Source organism: Ciona intestinalis, chromosome 7 (genome assembly GCF_000224145.3).
Source record: "Ciona intestinalis chromosome 7, KH, whole genome shotgun sequence".
Lineage (NCBI taxonomy): Eukaryota > Metazoa > Chordata > Ascidiacea > Phlebobranchia > Cionidae > Ciona > Ciona intestinalis.
The window spans coordinates 729,491-744,888 of NC_020172.2; the positions used below are offsets into that span (position 1 = coordinate 729,491).

The 15,398-nt window shown below is 36.2% G+C and overlaps 1 protein-coding gene across 1 annotated transcript in view; it reads right to left on the reverse strand.

Moving 5' to 3' along the window:
- Positions 1–4,363: 4,363 nt before the first annotated feature.
- LOC100177902 (cullin-1-like) overlaps positions 4,364–15,398 on the reverse strand; it is a 13,597-nt gene continuing 2,562 nt past the window's right edge. The window contains exons 6-19 of the mRNA XM_002123456.4: positions 15,122–15,263; positions 13,476–13,636; positions 12,317–12,479; positions 11,675–11,805; positions 11,073–11,260; positions 10,518–10,590; positions 9,798–9,929; positions 9,274–9,391; positions 8,556–8,632; positions 7,803–7,934; positions 7,001–7,108; positions 6,494–6,600; positions 5,950–6,055; positions 4,364–5,304 (exon numbers count right to left, since the gene is read on the reverse strand). Of these exons, the coding sequence (XP_002123492.1) occupies positions 5,110–5,304; positions 5,950–6,055; positions 6,494–6,600; positions 7,001–7,108; positions 7,803–7,934; positions 8,556–8,632; positions 9,274–9,391; positions 9,798–9,929; positions 10,518–10,590; positions 11,073–11,260; positions 11,675–11,805; positions 12,317–12,479; positions 13,476–13,636; positions 15,122–15,263 (1,833 nt within the window). The 3' untranslated portion in view covers positions 4,364–5,109. The remainder of the gene's footprint in view (positions 5,305–5,949; positions 6,056–6,493; positions 6,601–7,000; positions 7,109–7,802; positions 7,935–8,555; positions 8,633–9,273; positions 9,392–9,797; positions 9,930–10,517; positions 10,591–11,072; positions 11,261–11,674; positions 11,806–12,316; positions 12,480–13,475; positions 13,637–15,121; positions 15,264–15,398) is intronic.

Sequence of the window (15,398 nt, forward strand, 5' to 3'; positions counted from 1 at the left end):
TCGACTGTGCTAAGATATATACATGCTGATATATAGGTTTAAGTCAGGGGAACTTTATCGAAATTTACAACCGGTATTTTGCGGGAAGAATGCTGTCGGTGAAACGTTGCCTTTACGTCGTATAAGAACCTCAAATTATGAAATTGTGCGAAGTACTTCCACAACTGGTAACCCTAAACTGGATAGCAGTTTCGCAACGATTCCGGGCAATTTTAAGAGCGCCATTTTCACTACCTAAAATAGAAATGCTCTGGGCGTCCCCGTCGTTGTAGCTACGCCCAAAGACAAGATACGGCTTTTGAAATTATGAGATATGAATCGGCGGCCTTCTTGTAACGCGTACATAAGGGGTGGGTGCCTGGTTGGTGGCACAGTAAGAACAATCGTTAATATGCCTGGTATGTTTTCATTGTCCTTGCGTTCTATTCTTGTTCTCGCGAACCGATCTCATTAGATAAGTACGTAAACCTCTACAAAGCAGAACACCGGCGTGTATGCTCAAGCATGATGTTTGTTATGTAGTTTCTGTGCACCGGTTATAACGAATAACCGTCTTTTTTTCGCTGTTACATCTGTCGGCGGTCATTAACGCACGGCCCTCGGTAAAGATGCATTGCTGACGTCACTAGATATTAGTCACCTTGCCTGGAAATAGCGCGAAAGATGACGTCACGAAATCGTACGGACCACCCGGGCCGTGATTGACAAGCGGAGCGTGGAGGCATTTGTAATCTTTCAAGCTGCACAAAACAACTGCCAGATTGGGCTAACGTGGTACCAGTCTGGTGGTTACATAAACAGGACAGCTTGCTTAGTTTGTACGACAACGCTCCAAACCAGGGCATCTGTCTATACAGTGAGGTGGCGCCGCTACGGTTTTACTTACTCTAATCACATGGGCCCGACCCCCGGTATGTTTATCGCACAGGAATTGCTGAGTAATTGACGATTCTGTTGCTTTAACTATACAAACCAGGGCTGGATGTATACAGAGCTCTTATCTTCCCATATGCCTTGCCTTTTATTGCAAAAAGAATTCGGATTAAGTATCTCGTGTCACCATGGTTATACTTTCTGATCTTGTCTCGCATCTAAAACACGTAAATTGCCTTGTTTATAGCTTAATTCTACAGAATTGTTTGTAGATATTATATACCTATGAGAAACTCCGAGCCAGGAAACTTAATATTATCTGTATATCCGACGTGATGTATTGAATCTACAATTGAGACAAAACAGCTAAAATAGGTTTATCCATGGTTTAATTTTAATTCTAAAATTTGCCGCTCTCTGTCACGCAAACCAGTAAGCCGGGTAATTTTCATCACGTGACTGATTGTACAAAACGTCACAGGTCAACTCCTACTTAACTAATCTGACATCTTTAAAATGTTCGGCATGCAGAATGTAGCTCTAACCAGCCGAGGATGAGAATCTAGGGGTCATTGTGATCTGGATGAGGTCAAGTGATTTGCTGGGCGTAGCTGGCACCGTGTTGAAGCCAGCTGCAAGCCAAGTTCACGGCAAACGCTTAACGCCGGTCGGATTTCAATGCAAACAAGCCGTTTCCATTGACGGACGTTAAAGTCATAACGATCCGTGGAATTTTAAACACAAGCCACAAGGCTGTTCGCACCATTAGCTGTGAATTCTGTCTCTTCTTAAATCCGTGCTGACCTCAGCACACTGCAGTTGAAGTGACCTGCGACGCAATATTTAATTCAAGGCCGCAGCCACTTGAGCTAAACAGCTAATATATCAGAAGTGGAAATTGAAGTTCATTTGCAATCGACCTTCGGTAACAAGGTTCATTTACATTAAGTACTGCGCGTGATAGGAAGGTGTCCAACCAGCGTCTCTGGTACATGGTCTTAATAAATCACGTCTTAATTTCCCTTTATAAAATATCTGATGTAACCCCTTCCAGTCTTAAGTTACGTGATCCAGACGCTGCTTTTCCGATCTGTTCAATTGATTTCTAGTCTAACTAAACATTGGCGACTTTAGAATAGTAAATTTTCTATTATTCGCTAAATTCAGGCACGAATGACATTGTGGCAATGTTGGAATGTGATTTCCGTTGAAGGTTGGATATTCGGGTGCGCCTCACTGCATTGCACATAAACCAAATCGTGCCGTCGCAGCTGGCTTACTGTTTACAAAACATCGACATATGCGCATAATTAGATTCAACACCTGTACTTCCATTTGAACACGCCCAATGTTTTGCGTTTTGTTCTCAAGTTGAATTACCGTTCAAAAACAATTCAATTTATCTGTCATATTGTTCGACAGAAATCTTTTTTTTGTTTTCCCGAGGTTTATAGCAATTTATCAAGCATTTAAATCGCCAGTGTGTTTATTTTAAACATCAAATAGCATTTAAAAATACATCACATTTGCTTGGGAATAAAAAAACTAAATTTCTGGACATCACAGTAAAGAATTTCGCTTCACGCCATTACATGTATTTGACCTGTACCGCATTGAATTGTATAAAAGACAGAAACTGTTTCTGAAAACTTATGTTTAGCGTTTCGATCACGCTTTGCAAAGTGCTGACAGATAATAACAACAAGCAGACGCAAATTAAGCGACCCGGGCTAGGGTTAACTTGTTAACCGCTACCGTTTCAACATTCCACTAATTGGGAACTGTTTTCGTTTTTTTTGTTTGGCGCATGGTGTTTTAGGTAATTATTTTTCGTAATTTGGAAAAGACAGAGGTATGAGGCACACTTTTATTGCTTATTTATTTCCAATCATCGCTGACGGAATCGGCTCGAACTTACTCCATTTACGAGCAACCACCACCGTTCTCGGCGCTTTGCTAACAATAACATAGAGATTGCTACATCGATATATCGCTCCGCTTGGCTGGACGCATGAGACCACACGTACACTGCGTGTCCACGGGACAGTACGTATGAGAAATTTCTCGACAGTGGTTTAGCATACGCTCACGCGCGTGGCAGGGCAATGACCTTATAACCTTTACAGGTTCGACCACCCACGTCGACAGGTTCATATTCTTCCTTTAAAAAGAATTGAACGTACCCGCATAAGCTTAAAACCGCACCGATCCCCAAAGAAATTGCCAGGTTATTTTGTAGCAAACACGGCCGTATCTATGTGTTAGTATAGAAGCCATTAAGCAAAGTGTGCCACTTCGTTAACTACCGCCTGCTGTAATTAAGCACGCAAGTAAGCGTCACCTAAGCTCCATAAATGCCCTTTCGACCGAAAGTGGCTTTGAGTCTGTTTGCTGTGGACGCACCGAAAGTGCTAAACTTAGTGACGTAACCAACGCAAGCTCACATGCTGAAACATCTTTTAGGAATCCTGAAACGCCAAAGAAATTGAATTTCAGGAGCCACCTTTGCTATTGTTGTTACAAACCGTCAGTAAAGATTAATAGACCTCTTGAAACAGGAAATATGTGGCGTTTACTGTTGGGTTTTAAACTCTTTCCAAGCACTCGTGTGTCACGGAGTTGTATCTGATTATACACATCAAGAGGTGAAACGGTTTGGATTTCTGGCAGCATGACTGCTCGCGTCGATTAATATTTCTTCGGTGTCAACCTCTCTATCGGTAATTAAGTGCTCTGTGAAAGAGCAATCGGCCCGCATGCCTTTCGCACGCCAGTAGGTCTAATTCTGCAGCTTGACCCACGCAAGAGTACCGACTTCTGCCAGTTCTACAGGCAACGGAATGTGACTTTTAGCTGCTAAACCATGATTTAAAAATATTGCGTCTTTGGAATTTTTATCTTAAATATTATAAAGTTTGTGCCGCTGGTTAGCAATGCAATAAAAATCTTTTCGAATTTACGGTTTTTCATAAAACTTTGACGACCTATTTTATCTAGTCGTAAAATAAACGCATAAACATGTTTTCCCTATCTATACACTGACATTGTATCAGATACTGAACGCCCGTTGCTGCCACCACGCGCGTAAAACTTAGAGAACTTCGCAAACTAATGGAATTTTTAATTCGCATTGCCTTTACTGAAATATTTGAGTTTAATTTTGTTTAGAACTTTTAAGTTTATGAATGTAACTTACTTTATCCTCGCGTGGCCGGGAAAACGACAGTCGTTATCACACGGGTTTAACAACTCGTGCCAGCTTACGAGTTATTTTATGCGGCTTTTTTTATGTACGGCTGATAATTTGGACAAGCCATTAGTGACCACTGTGTTGAAGCAATGAACACATACGCCCACAATGGTAGCAGCGACGAGCCTTGAACTCATTACCTCTGGGTTACAGGCAGGCGCGCTAATTACTATGCCATGGCGCCGGACATCACTTACTAACAATTATAATACGAGAGATTCGGATCATAAAAAACGCATACGCAGTAAACGAAACTGTATTTAAGCAACGTATAAAGGGCGGCGTGTGGGTAATTACCTTTACGTAAAAACAACAGGGAGTAAGTGAAATCAAAAAGAAGAATGTAGCAGAAGTGAATAGAACGCAATGTAAGAGCGAACGAATCAACGTTCAGGAACTTACCTACATTGAATAGGTACGGATATGTCTTTGTTTATATTTTGCAGGCTACATAATAACACGTTCAAAGACAAAAATGCAATGATATAACTTGTACGCAACATGTGTCTCCAGAAAGCGCTACACTCTCTAGATCGCGGCCTTAGCATGAAAACAGATAATATATTTGTACCAAAACTGGCAGGCAATGCAGCTTTTCAAATTTTGATACCCCCAAAACTTTTTCACAAAACTGAAATAAGTTAATGCAATTTTTATTTAGTGCAGAATTATGTGTTTGTGGTTACCCAGCACCCACCTACCACAGGTTCCCAGAACAAAAACTGCATTCGCAGGACACAACTGTAGCCATTTTCTTATCAAAATTACCCTGGCGTCATTTAAATTAAGTAATTCAAGTTCTAAACATTTTGCGTTAGGCTTGTCATGAAGCTGTAATAAATTTTGAATTAAAAACATGCAGCAAAAAAAAAAGACTTTTCCAAGACCTTTGGTGCGTCACTTTTTAGACTAATAGAACTAACTAGCTTACAGATCCCAGGAACCTTAACAAATAAATAGCTCTGCAAAAAATGTGGCCTGGAGACTCAGGCTAGGTACTGGTACATGTCTTTTTCCCCTTCCACTCGTTCTAAGTATTCCTTCTCTATTAGAGTGTCAATACACTTCTTAATTATCGGCACTCTTGGCTTGAAACGGGAGGATAGTTGTGAGAGGACTTCCGAGAGCAACTGTTGATGTTTCTGTTGTTTCCTCATCTTCATGATTCGAACAATCGCCGCCTGCATGAATGAATGAAACCTATTTATCCTTGCAGTGTGGGACAACAACAGTGGTTATAACACAGGTGCAATGTTTTACACTCAATGTGCAAAGTTACTATATAGGTTATAATTTATAAATTTTGTTATGTATGGCTGACAATCTGGACAACCCATTAGGGGCCACCAGATTAGATCAATTGCTGTTTATAAGTGTCTTGCCCATGAACACATAGGCCAACAATGGTGGCACTAAACGTACCCTTTTAACCACTGTATTATGCCAGAAAACTCATTATTACAAGTTGATTTTTAACACCATAATATTTCTATTCTATGTGGGTTAGGTCCCGCAGCGTGGCACGCCATGGGCCCTAGGATTTAGGCCACAATTGACCCGTTACCCGTAGATGTATGAATAATGTATTACACATCTTCTCAATACTTTGAATATAAGTGGCAAATAAAAATATCACCACAAACCATTTACATATGACAGGTAGCATTACTATTCCACAGAGTCCAACTAGCGACGTCAAAATTTAACATTTACAAAAATTCACAATGAATTTCAAGGTCTATTTATAACTCTCAAAATTAAATTAGCAACAGTATCAGATCAACACAACCATATTATTAAACATAGAATGGAATATAAGGTCTTACCTGAATTAACATTTTTCTGTCTTCTTCAATATGCTTATGGGTTACCTCTTGTTCTTGTTTTTGTTCAGTTTTTACAGGTTTGTTTATGTTTACACGTAGTTTTTTACTGTACGAAAGAAAAATGTTTATAGAAGTGTGGCACATAACTTTTGATTTATGAATGAATGTAACTTACTTTATCCTCGCGTGGCCGGAAACGACAGTCGTTATAACCCAGGTGTTCATACACCTCGTGCCAGCTTACGAGTTATCAAGCATGTTACTTTGTGGGTGATTATTTTTTTGAATTTTTTTAATATGTGGCTGATAATTCAGACAACCCAATCAGCGACCACTGGGTTACAGCAACTGCCGTTAACTGTCTTGCCCAAGCACACATCTGACCACAATGGTAGCAGCGACAAACCTTGAACCCATTACCTCTGGGTTCGAGGCAGGCACGCTAACCAATTGTGCTACCGCTCCAGGCTTTATGAGATGATATAAAATGAAACAATTTATAACAGAACAGAACACATGCAAAACCTCACTCATATAGATTTACCTTCTGTAACCAAGAAAAAGCTCTATTTCATTATGTGGTTTGAGGTTGTTAGCATCGGGCTCATCTTTGCACTGCAGGATCTTACACTTAAGCAGGTGGATTAAAACCTGGGAATAATTGACATTAATTTCAAGAAATCACAAAAAAACAAGCCCTAATTCACATTTGTTCAACTAGTAATGAGATATAAACATAGAAATGGAAACAAATTTATGGGTTATTTCTTATTTATAATTGTTTCATTGCATTAGTTCCTTTTGATTAGCATAACAAGAAGACTCTTTCTTAACAAATGTCAAGTGGAACCCAAGGGTGTCATGAACAGACCTCTGCCCATGATTGGCTTTGCAAGTTGCTGTTAATTTTGAAAAAAAATTACCAGGCTGACAACAAATATACTCATTTTATAATAAAACAGGTTACTTCAAACGTCTTTAAAAATGAGCCACAAACCATGAAATATTGAAAAACACTGTTTTTATAAATGCCTAAACTATGATTTTTTACTTGCAACAAGATTTCCATTTTCAGTTGAGTATTTTCCGCGAGTTGCTGCACAGTGTATGATGTGGCTGAGTTGTATTGTAACAGAATCGCCATTTGAAACGTGGATGCCTGTATTCAGAATATGGTTGAATGTTAAGCTTTATATGTGCTTACACACAAGGAGAATGTGAACGAATGTAACTCATCTATACTTTGGTGTTCTATTAAATACATACAGTGCCACCTTTTGTTTTCTTTGTGATTTTTATTATTGTTATTTGTGACTATTATGTTGGAACAATGACTGGTAAATGTCATGCCCAAGCATATATGGCTACAAAGGTAGCAGCAATTATCATTGCCCCGTGGTGTTGGGGGTCAGTTGTAAGGGGGTGGGGTCAACCAAACTAACTTATTGCTTATCTAACTCAATAGCCTTTGATTACAATGCAAATGACTTACCACTGAGCCACAGTGTGGTTTAAAAGAATGCAATTATTTTCTCTTTGCATGTTGGGGCAAAAAGAGTCATTAAAACACCGGTGTTTTGTTTCAGACACTTCGTGCCCGTATTTGAGTTTCCAAGTAACTATGTGGGCGATTACTTTTGGGAGAGATCTTGTGATATTTTATGAATGGCTCACAATTTGGACAACTTATTAGTGACCACTAGGTTAAAGTAATTGCCGCTAAGTGTCTTGCTCAAAAACACATACGTCAAAAAATGATAGCAGCGACGAGCTTTAATAGTTTATATATTTCATTGCTTGTATGGCAGCTTAAAACATGACAGAACTAATATATCTGCTTATTGGTATTTTACCTGGAATGTGTATCTGTTTTTGAAACAGTTGGTTACGATTTCTCCCTTAGACATCTGGTAGAGCCATGAAAGTTTACGTCCGTTATGAGCTTGCGAGTAAAATGTGGTGAAACGCTGGTAACTCCTTTCCAACTAAAAACAAAAACAAAATTCATCAAAGAAAACAACATGCTGGTATTGCAGATATGGCATCTTTTTTGTGGCATGCGGGTATATTTTCTAGTTTTAATAAACAAGTAAGGCAAGTTTGCAATTGTAGATTGTTTTATTCTATATGGTTGAGGTCTTACAGCAATGCATGCCATGGGACATATGGCTATGATTTAGATCAAAGTTTGGCCATTATCCCAAGTAACACCAAGTTTGTATTTGTACACATTATGCAGCTTGTGTATTGCCGAGTTTACAACAGTGTGATTTCATAAATTAAAGTTACCTGGAAGATTGGGTATTTAGTAATATATTGAACCTATTGGTTGGGCAATAACAATATTAGAGCATTGCCAAAACACAAATACCGATGAATGTAATAACAATTACTTCACTATATCCCATACCACTATATCCCATTGTTGATCACTATATCCCATTGTTGATTTATAAATTGTGATATATAACAAAGTTAGTACATTTCTGCTACAAATAGCATTATTGTTGATAAAACAAACATGTCGTAACTCTTAAGTGTTTCTACTAACTTTACACTTAGAGTAGGAAATAGAGTTTAAAAAAAACACTTAAATACTTAAGTACCTCAACAGGGAGCCTGAAAGTAACAGACTGCTGAAATGGCCAAGAACCCGAACTCAAAACTTGTATTGAGAAATCCACTGCAAAAATATACAACGGAAAATATAAAAGGTATTCTGCTTCTGCTGCAACTAACAGGTGTGATATTATACTTGTAATGGCTCTTTTGGTTAAAACTTATATTTTATAAAACTTTTTGTCTGCTATTGGGTAATGCATCACAGGGTATAAAAGTTATGCATGTAGGCGATGCAGCAAAGTAGTTGGACATAAAATGGTTAATTACTTCTTACTTGGTGAAAAAGAATATTAACCTTTTTGTAGGGAATAAAAATCTAAATCAAACTTTGTATTCCATAGTTTGAACTTCAATGTTTAAATTTTAATTTTTACATTATACAAAGTTTTTTCCATTTCACAAAAAATGTTTAAAGGGGGATAACAGTCAAACATGAAAATTTGGGTATTGATAGAAATGCTCAAATGTAACCTGAAGGTAGCACACAGCTTCTTGTTAAAAAACACTGAAATAAAACAAATTTGGCTGTTTTGTACCTTTAGATCACATTTGTGCATATCCATCAATACACAAATTTTGATTTTTTGGTATGCCATTTTAAATCTGGGACCAAAATGGTACAGGTACCAAAAGAATGTATGCAATAAAACAAACGCTTTGTGTAATTTGAAAAAAGTTAACAAATTTCTTTTCTGAACTTACAATCCAGTGGTGTAGAGGCAGCTATGTGAGTTCGGAAACGCTCGTTTAAATTCTTGCTTACATCAACGTCTTGAAACATTCGTTGCAACTTGGACGTGTATTCAAAACCACACGTTTGCTGCAAACATAGCAGAAGTTATAGATTTAGTGTCAATAAATTTAAAACAGCTGAGACAACATTAGTACATAGGGATGAGATAATTTTTGGTTTTACTCTGTTTTATCGTTCCATTTGGTAGAAAACACAGAACATTTACCGAAGACAAATAACTGTATTCTCATGATTCTAAAGGAGCAATGCAGCTGTTAAAACACGATTCGGAAATATCGGATATTGTGTGCTAACAGTATCCATCATACCAAAAAGTCCAGAACCAATTATATTCACTTTAACATAAAAATTAGAATACAGTAAGGCCACTGAGCAGATTCAATGCATTTAAATGCACAAATATTTTGGTACTGTAAACTGAAAAAAAAATCTTTATTTTGGTTTGTTGAATAAAATCAAAACTATGTTTTACTTTTAATCTCGATATCATCTGAGCTTCTGCGTCATCACTTGCAGAAGTATGTTGCACGAGACGTCGGGCTAACATCTTTGAATAAAAAGTCTGAAACACATCTTTGTCTTCGATATATCGGAACACTGTCAACTGAAAGATAAAAGTCAATGTGGTCAGGTAGTGTGGGAATGACAAAATACCCAATTTTACGAGGTTGTTAGTCTAAAAATGCCTAGCTGTTGGTAAAATGTGGCAAATAGGGAATAAATCCTTAGAATCCCTGAAGTACTCATCATAGGATGTCACCATATAGAATAAAAAAATGAAAAATAAAACAAAAAAATGTTAAAGTCATCTAAAAATGATAAACAAGTTGAAAACTATTTTTGCATTCTTTCGATTAAAATATGACAGGCGACAAAAGTATAGATTAACGCCTCACTGAATTGGATTTTGCAAGCAAAGCATAGCAGCCAGACCAAAACTTTCTTTAGGAAGTTTGCGCAGTATGAAATTATCTTCAAATTCATACTTTTATTTTTTTGATGACGTCATCATAAAATTGATGACGTCATAACAAATCTTGAAATATTGAATATTTGGGGCCATACAATAAGAAATAACCGCACTACGGACTATTAAGTAACTTGTGGTAAGACCTAGCCAACGGGCGAAAAATTTAAAGGGTTAAGACATATATAACAGTTAAATATAAATAAAGTAAGGCGGGGAGCTCACCACTTCCTTTAACGTTGCCTCCAATTCAGCGTCTTCTGAAACCTTTGCACTTTTTAGAAGTGTGTCGCAATATCTAAAAAAAAATGAAAATGAGGTAATCAAGATTCTGCATATAAATTCCTACTAAACGATACAATATAAAGGTGTTCCAGTTCTCCTGACAAAATTAACTTAATTACAGATGTTTTAAATTATTTTCTGATATAGGTTATAAGCATTAATATTGTATGGGTTTTGAACTAAAATAAAAGGATCTAAAACAAGAAATGGAATATTGCAGTCAATACTCAATACTAATGGAATTGTAAAGGATTTTTCTATCATTGTCTTTAAACAGTCTAAATTTTGCAACACAAATCAAAGCTACCACTTAAACTGAAAGTTTTCCAAAAAAAAGGACTGACTACATCAAAATTACAAATATAAGACAAAAAACAGCAGAATTTAAAAATTACCGTGCTACCACTTAAACTGAAAATTCTGCCAAATAAGTATGAACTACAACAAAATTATAATAAAAATTATAGGAAAATAAACAGTAGAATTTAAATTCACCGTGCTAATAACTCTGGAGACTTAGATGAAGACTTGGCTGATGTAGTGACAGCATTCTTGTTAATAAATCGACCGCATGCTATGTCAAGAGCGGCCACGAAGCCAGAGTCGTTGTCGAACGACGTCTGCACAAGCGCGTTGTATTTTTTGTGCACGTCAAGTATTGTTTGCACATAAAGCTTCGGGTCCTGGGAAGTGATTGAACAATGGTTAATGCAATGTTTATGGTTTTAAATTTAAATTAAATGCTCAAATTCATACCTAATTTTAAGCCTAAACAGAAGGAAATGTATTAAAAATGAAATATATGATTTTTTTAAAGAACAGTAGTTTAAACTAAATTTTAAATACCTAGAAATTCGTTTGTATTTCTAAACAAAATTTGTCGAAAACATAAAAATTTAGATAAAACTCTTTGACTTTCCTATACGGTCGAAGGATTTCTCTTTAAAATGGCAAATTTACTGCTTTGTAGATAAATTTCTCAATATTCTACATTAAAAACAACAACAAAGACACATTACAAATCCCATACCTGTTTTAACTAAACAAGTAAAAAAACATAAAATACAAAAAATGTTCACTTCATGTTTTATACTTACATTAACAGCTGTATCTGCACATTGTTTGATTGCAACGTCAGCCTGATTATGAATATGAGCTTCAAGTAAGGTTTTTAATTCCCCAAGACCGTCTTTAATCTTAGAAACCAGTTTGAACATTCGGCCAAGATCTGTACGTGTAGGATTAAAATGTATAGGGGTAATTTTTTGCTGATTATAGTATTCAAGGATGGGTAACGGCCGATTCGCCCCTAAATCTCAGGTTCGCTGATCATATTTGCCCCTCTTCAAATATCAACAAAGCTAGATGCACGATTAAGTGGGCAGTCTTAATTTTTTTAAATACTTGTACACAGTTAGTCAGTAACACAGGCATAAAAAAAAGAAAAAGATGGGTTTATTGGAGCCAGAAGACATAAAAATTGTGCTGCACCACCGCAGGTAGGGAAACCAAGAGTATTCCAACATGGGTAACGGGTAATACACAGCTAAATCTCAGTTCCCCCACCATTTTTTGCCCTTACTCCAAAATTCAAATACGCAAGATGCTGATACAAATATTGGAAATATTAAAACGAGTTCTCTTCTATATCTTAAACTGGTGAAAATTTGTGATGTTATTTTATATTTCCATCTATTCAGAGCTTTCCCTTTTATTTACCCCAAAAAATTCCCATTTACCTTCATTTTTATCGTCGTTTAACAAACTTTGAAACTCGGCATGAAACTGCTCAAGATGTTGCTCGATGAGGACTTGCTCGCATTTCCTCGCGAGCTGATCATGAGTTGATTCGTGGAGGTAGAGTTGGACCCTTCTCTCCTCTTCCTGGAGCCTCGCCTCAGCCTGCACGAACAGTGTTTTATGTTTTGATGACTAATTCAGTGGTAGGAACCTTTTTGCCATAAAAGTTTTTAATATATATATATATATATATATTATATATAGTAGGGTGGGGGAAGATGGGACACCTGTTCATTCTATTCCATTTTTCAAAGAATTATTAAACTATGCCTTTAAACCCCCCTTAGACCGTTGTTAATTGTTTAAAACACGATCAGGATATTTAGATATTATGCGCTAAAGGTGTCCCATCTTTCCCCACCCCACTATATATATATAAACATATTTTTAATAAGGGTAATAAAATATTTGTAGTGTTATAAAAAATTACAGAAAAAGTTTTAGCTATAACAATCAGGCTACAAAGTACTTACAGTAAAGTTACATCTGCAACAGACTGCAAGCCAGATGCCATTGTAAATAAACAAATAACAACTACATCTGGACTACTTAGGGGAACTAAAACTACATAACCTTAGGGATGCACATTACAGAATTTTGAATCTATGAGATTCGAATCCTTTTGTATTCGAATCTAATTACGGGATTCGGTATTCTGTTTAATGACGTCATCACACCTCATCTCATATTCTATATTAACAATTTTTGAAACTTATTAATTTAAAAAAAAATTTGTGTTTGTGGGACTTGCGAGGTAAACGTTTCGTAACGTCTTTTCATAGACTGCTATACGTTTCATGACGCAAAAACTACCCATTAGTACAATTTTTAATCATTTTACAGCTCATGATCCTACAAGGCTGCTATGAAAGAGTCAATAACTGACTTTTGTATGTAAAATTATTTTTTCCTATAAATATAAAAAGATTCGAAATTCTAGATTCGGAATTCTAGATTCGAAATAAAGTATTCTAGGATATCCTGGAATACCTAATTATTCTGTAATGTGCATCCCTACATAACCTACATCTACATGCCTACAGCCTTATTAAAATCATGTTGCGTTAAAAGTTGTTATCTCAGTTTAAAACACGCTACCTTTTTCATGTATTCGGTGACAGGATTTGCAGCAAGAAATTCTTGGCTTTCCGAGGTGAAATATCTCTCTGTGTCAGCGAGGAAATTACTCTCAAACGCTTCTTTGTAAACAGAAAGTGACTGCGTTCGATTTTGTTCATTTTCGCTTAAGCCCAATGCAACTAGATAGGAAAATATGAATTTTAGAAGATCCTGTAGTAAAGAGTTATGTTAGATGCATTTAAAAATCAACTTTTAAACCAGTTTACATTCTGCAGTTTCACTACATACTTATAACCAACAAATACATTGTAAAGGTTAAAACAGATCGGTACTTTAATGAGATAAAAATAGGCTAGAATTGTGTTTTCAACCTTTTAGCTTATGTATGGAAAATTTTGAAACAAATTTTGCGAAGCGGTGGACCTCCAAAAATCAACCCAAAATGTAATCACGTATGATAACGTCCAAAGTAGACAATGAACTCTATGTTACGTCACAGTGCTGGAAATTTAGAAACTGGCCAAGATCTAAATCAGTTTAAAAAAGTTTTTATTTTTTAAAAAAAGAAATTTCGCGGCTTAGCAGTTTAATGTTTTTCGCGGCTTAGCAGTTCAATCAGTTTAAAAAAGTTTTTTAATTTTAAAATTTGATGTTTTCATTTCTTCAGTGTACAGACTTTAACATCTTGCATTTTGCAATTGAGATATAAAATTCTATAAATACATTTTGGGACCGACAGCGGTCCAGCAGTTGAGAACCACTGAACTAGATAACATTTAAAATCAAAAAATTTAATGCCATTTTACAGGTTCAACGACATAAAATTGCGACCTGACTTCTGTATTAATAAAACATGACTACACACTCTGCAAGAATATTTGAATATACCAGTGTTACAACCTGTCAATAGATACAACTGTTTACCATCAATTAACTCTGCCTAACTGATTCTAATTGATCACCTTGAGACTGCCTGGATGTTAAAAGTATATTATCATCACGTGCGTTGCTTGCTTCTGTATCGGACGAAGACCTAGCAATTGATGACCGCGGTCTCATGTTCCTGATATCAAGCGGCAGCCCGATACCAATTTCAACTAAAATTTGACAAAATCTAAAACTTTTTTATGTGAAACTGTCCTAATTAACTGTATCTGATTACTCAATGAAAGCTTTATAAATAAAGACTTCGAGTAGGTAGAAAAATAATGTGGTTTACATAAGTAGCATTGCAAAAAGCAAAACATAAATTCATCTGTATAATATATATAGTCCTGTATTATTTAACAAAATGAAATGTGAATAATTCTGATATCTTTGGTGATTCTCCCACTTTATGATAATCTGGCAAAAAAGGGTCTTTGCTTGATCATCGCTCTGAACTCAGTCTAAAATTAAGGTTTGCATAGGATTCCGGGAGTCTGTTTTACTGACTAACTGAATAGTTGTGGTTTGATCCTAAATTCCAAACAGGAATGACACCAAACAAGTTTAGTTTACCATATAAGTTTCCATTAGAAACTTCCTAATTTAAGATTGTCATGCTATGCAGAAAACACATGACAAATACTCTTTACATATATAATATACATAAAGCTAATCATTACAAAAAAAGCACTTGTTAAGTTATATTACAAAACAAAGCATGATAAAGTTTTTCTTACCATAAGACCTTAGCACTCCACTTATAAGGGATGTGTTTATGGTCTCTCCATTTCTTTCCTTCTCAATCAAGTTAAGCACAGCAGAGGTGACTTGCTTGTTAAGAGGTTTGAACAAATTCTCTCTCCAAATAACCAGGGCAAGCTTTATGGACAAACACATTTAAATGGTCAGTGGGTAATTTCGTAAGTTCAAATCTGTGACACCAATTGAATAAATATATATCTATATACAGTGGCGCAGGCATAAAAAAAAGGGGGGGAGGTTTAATCAAAAAAT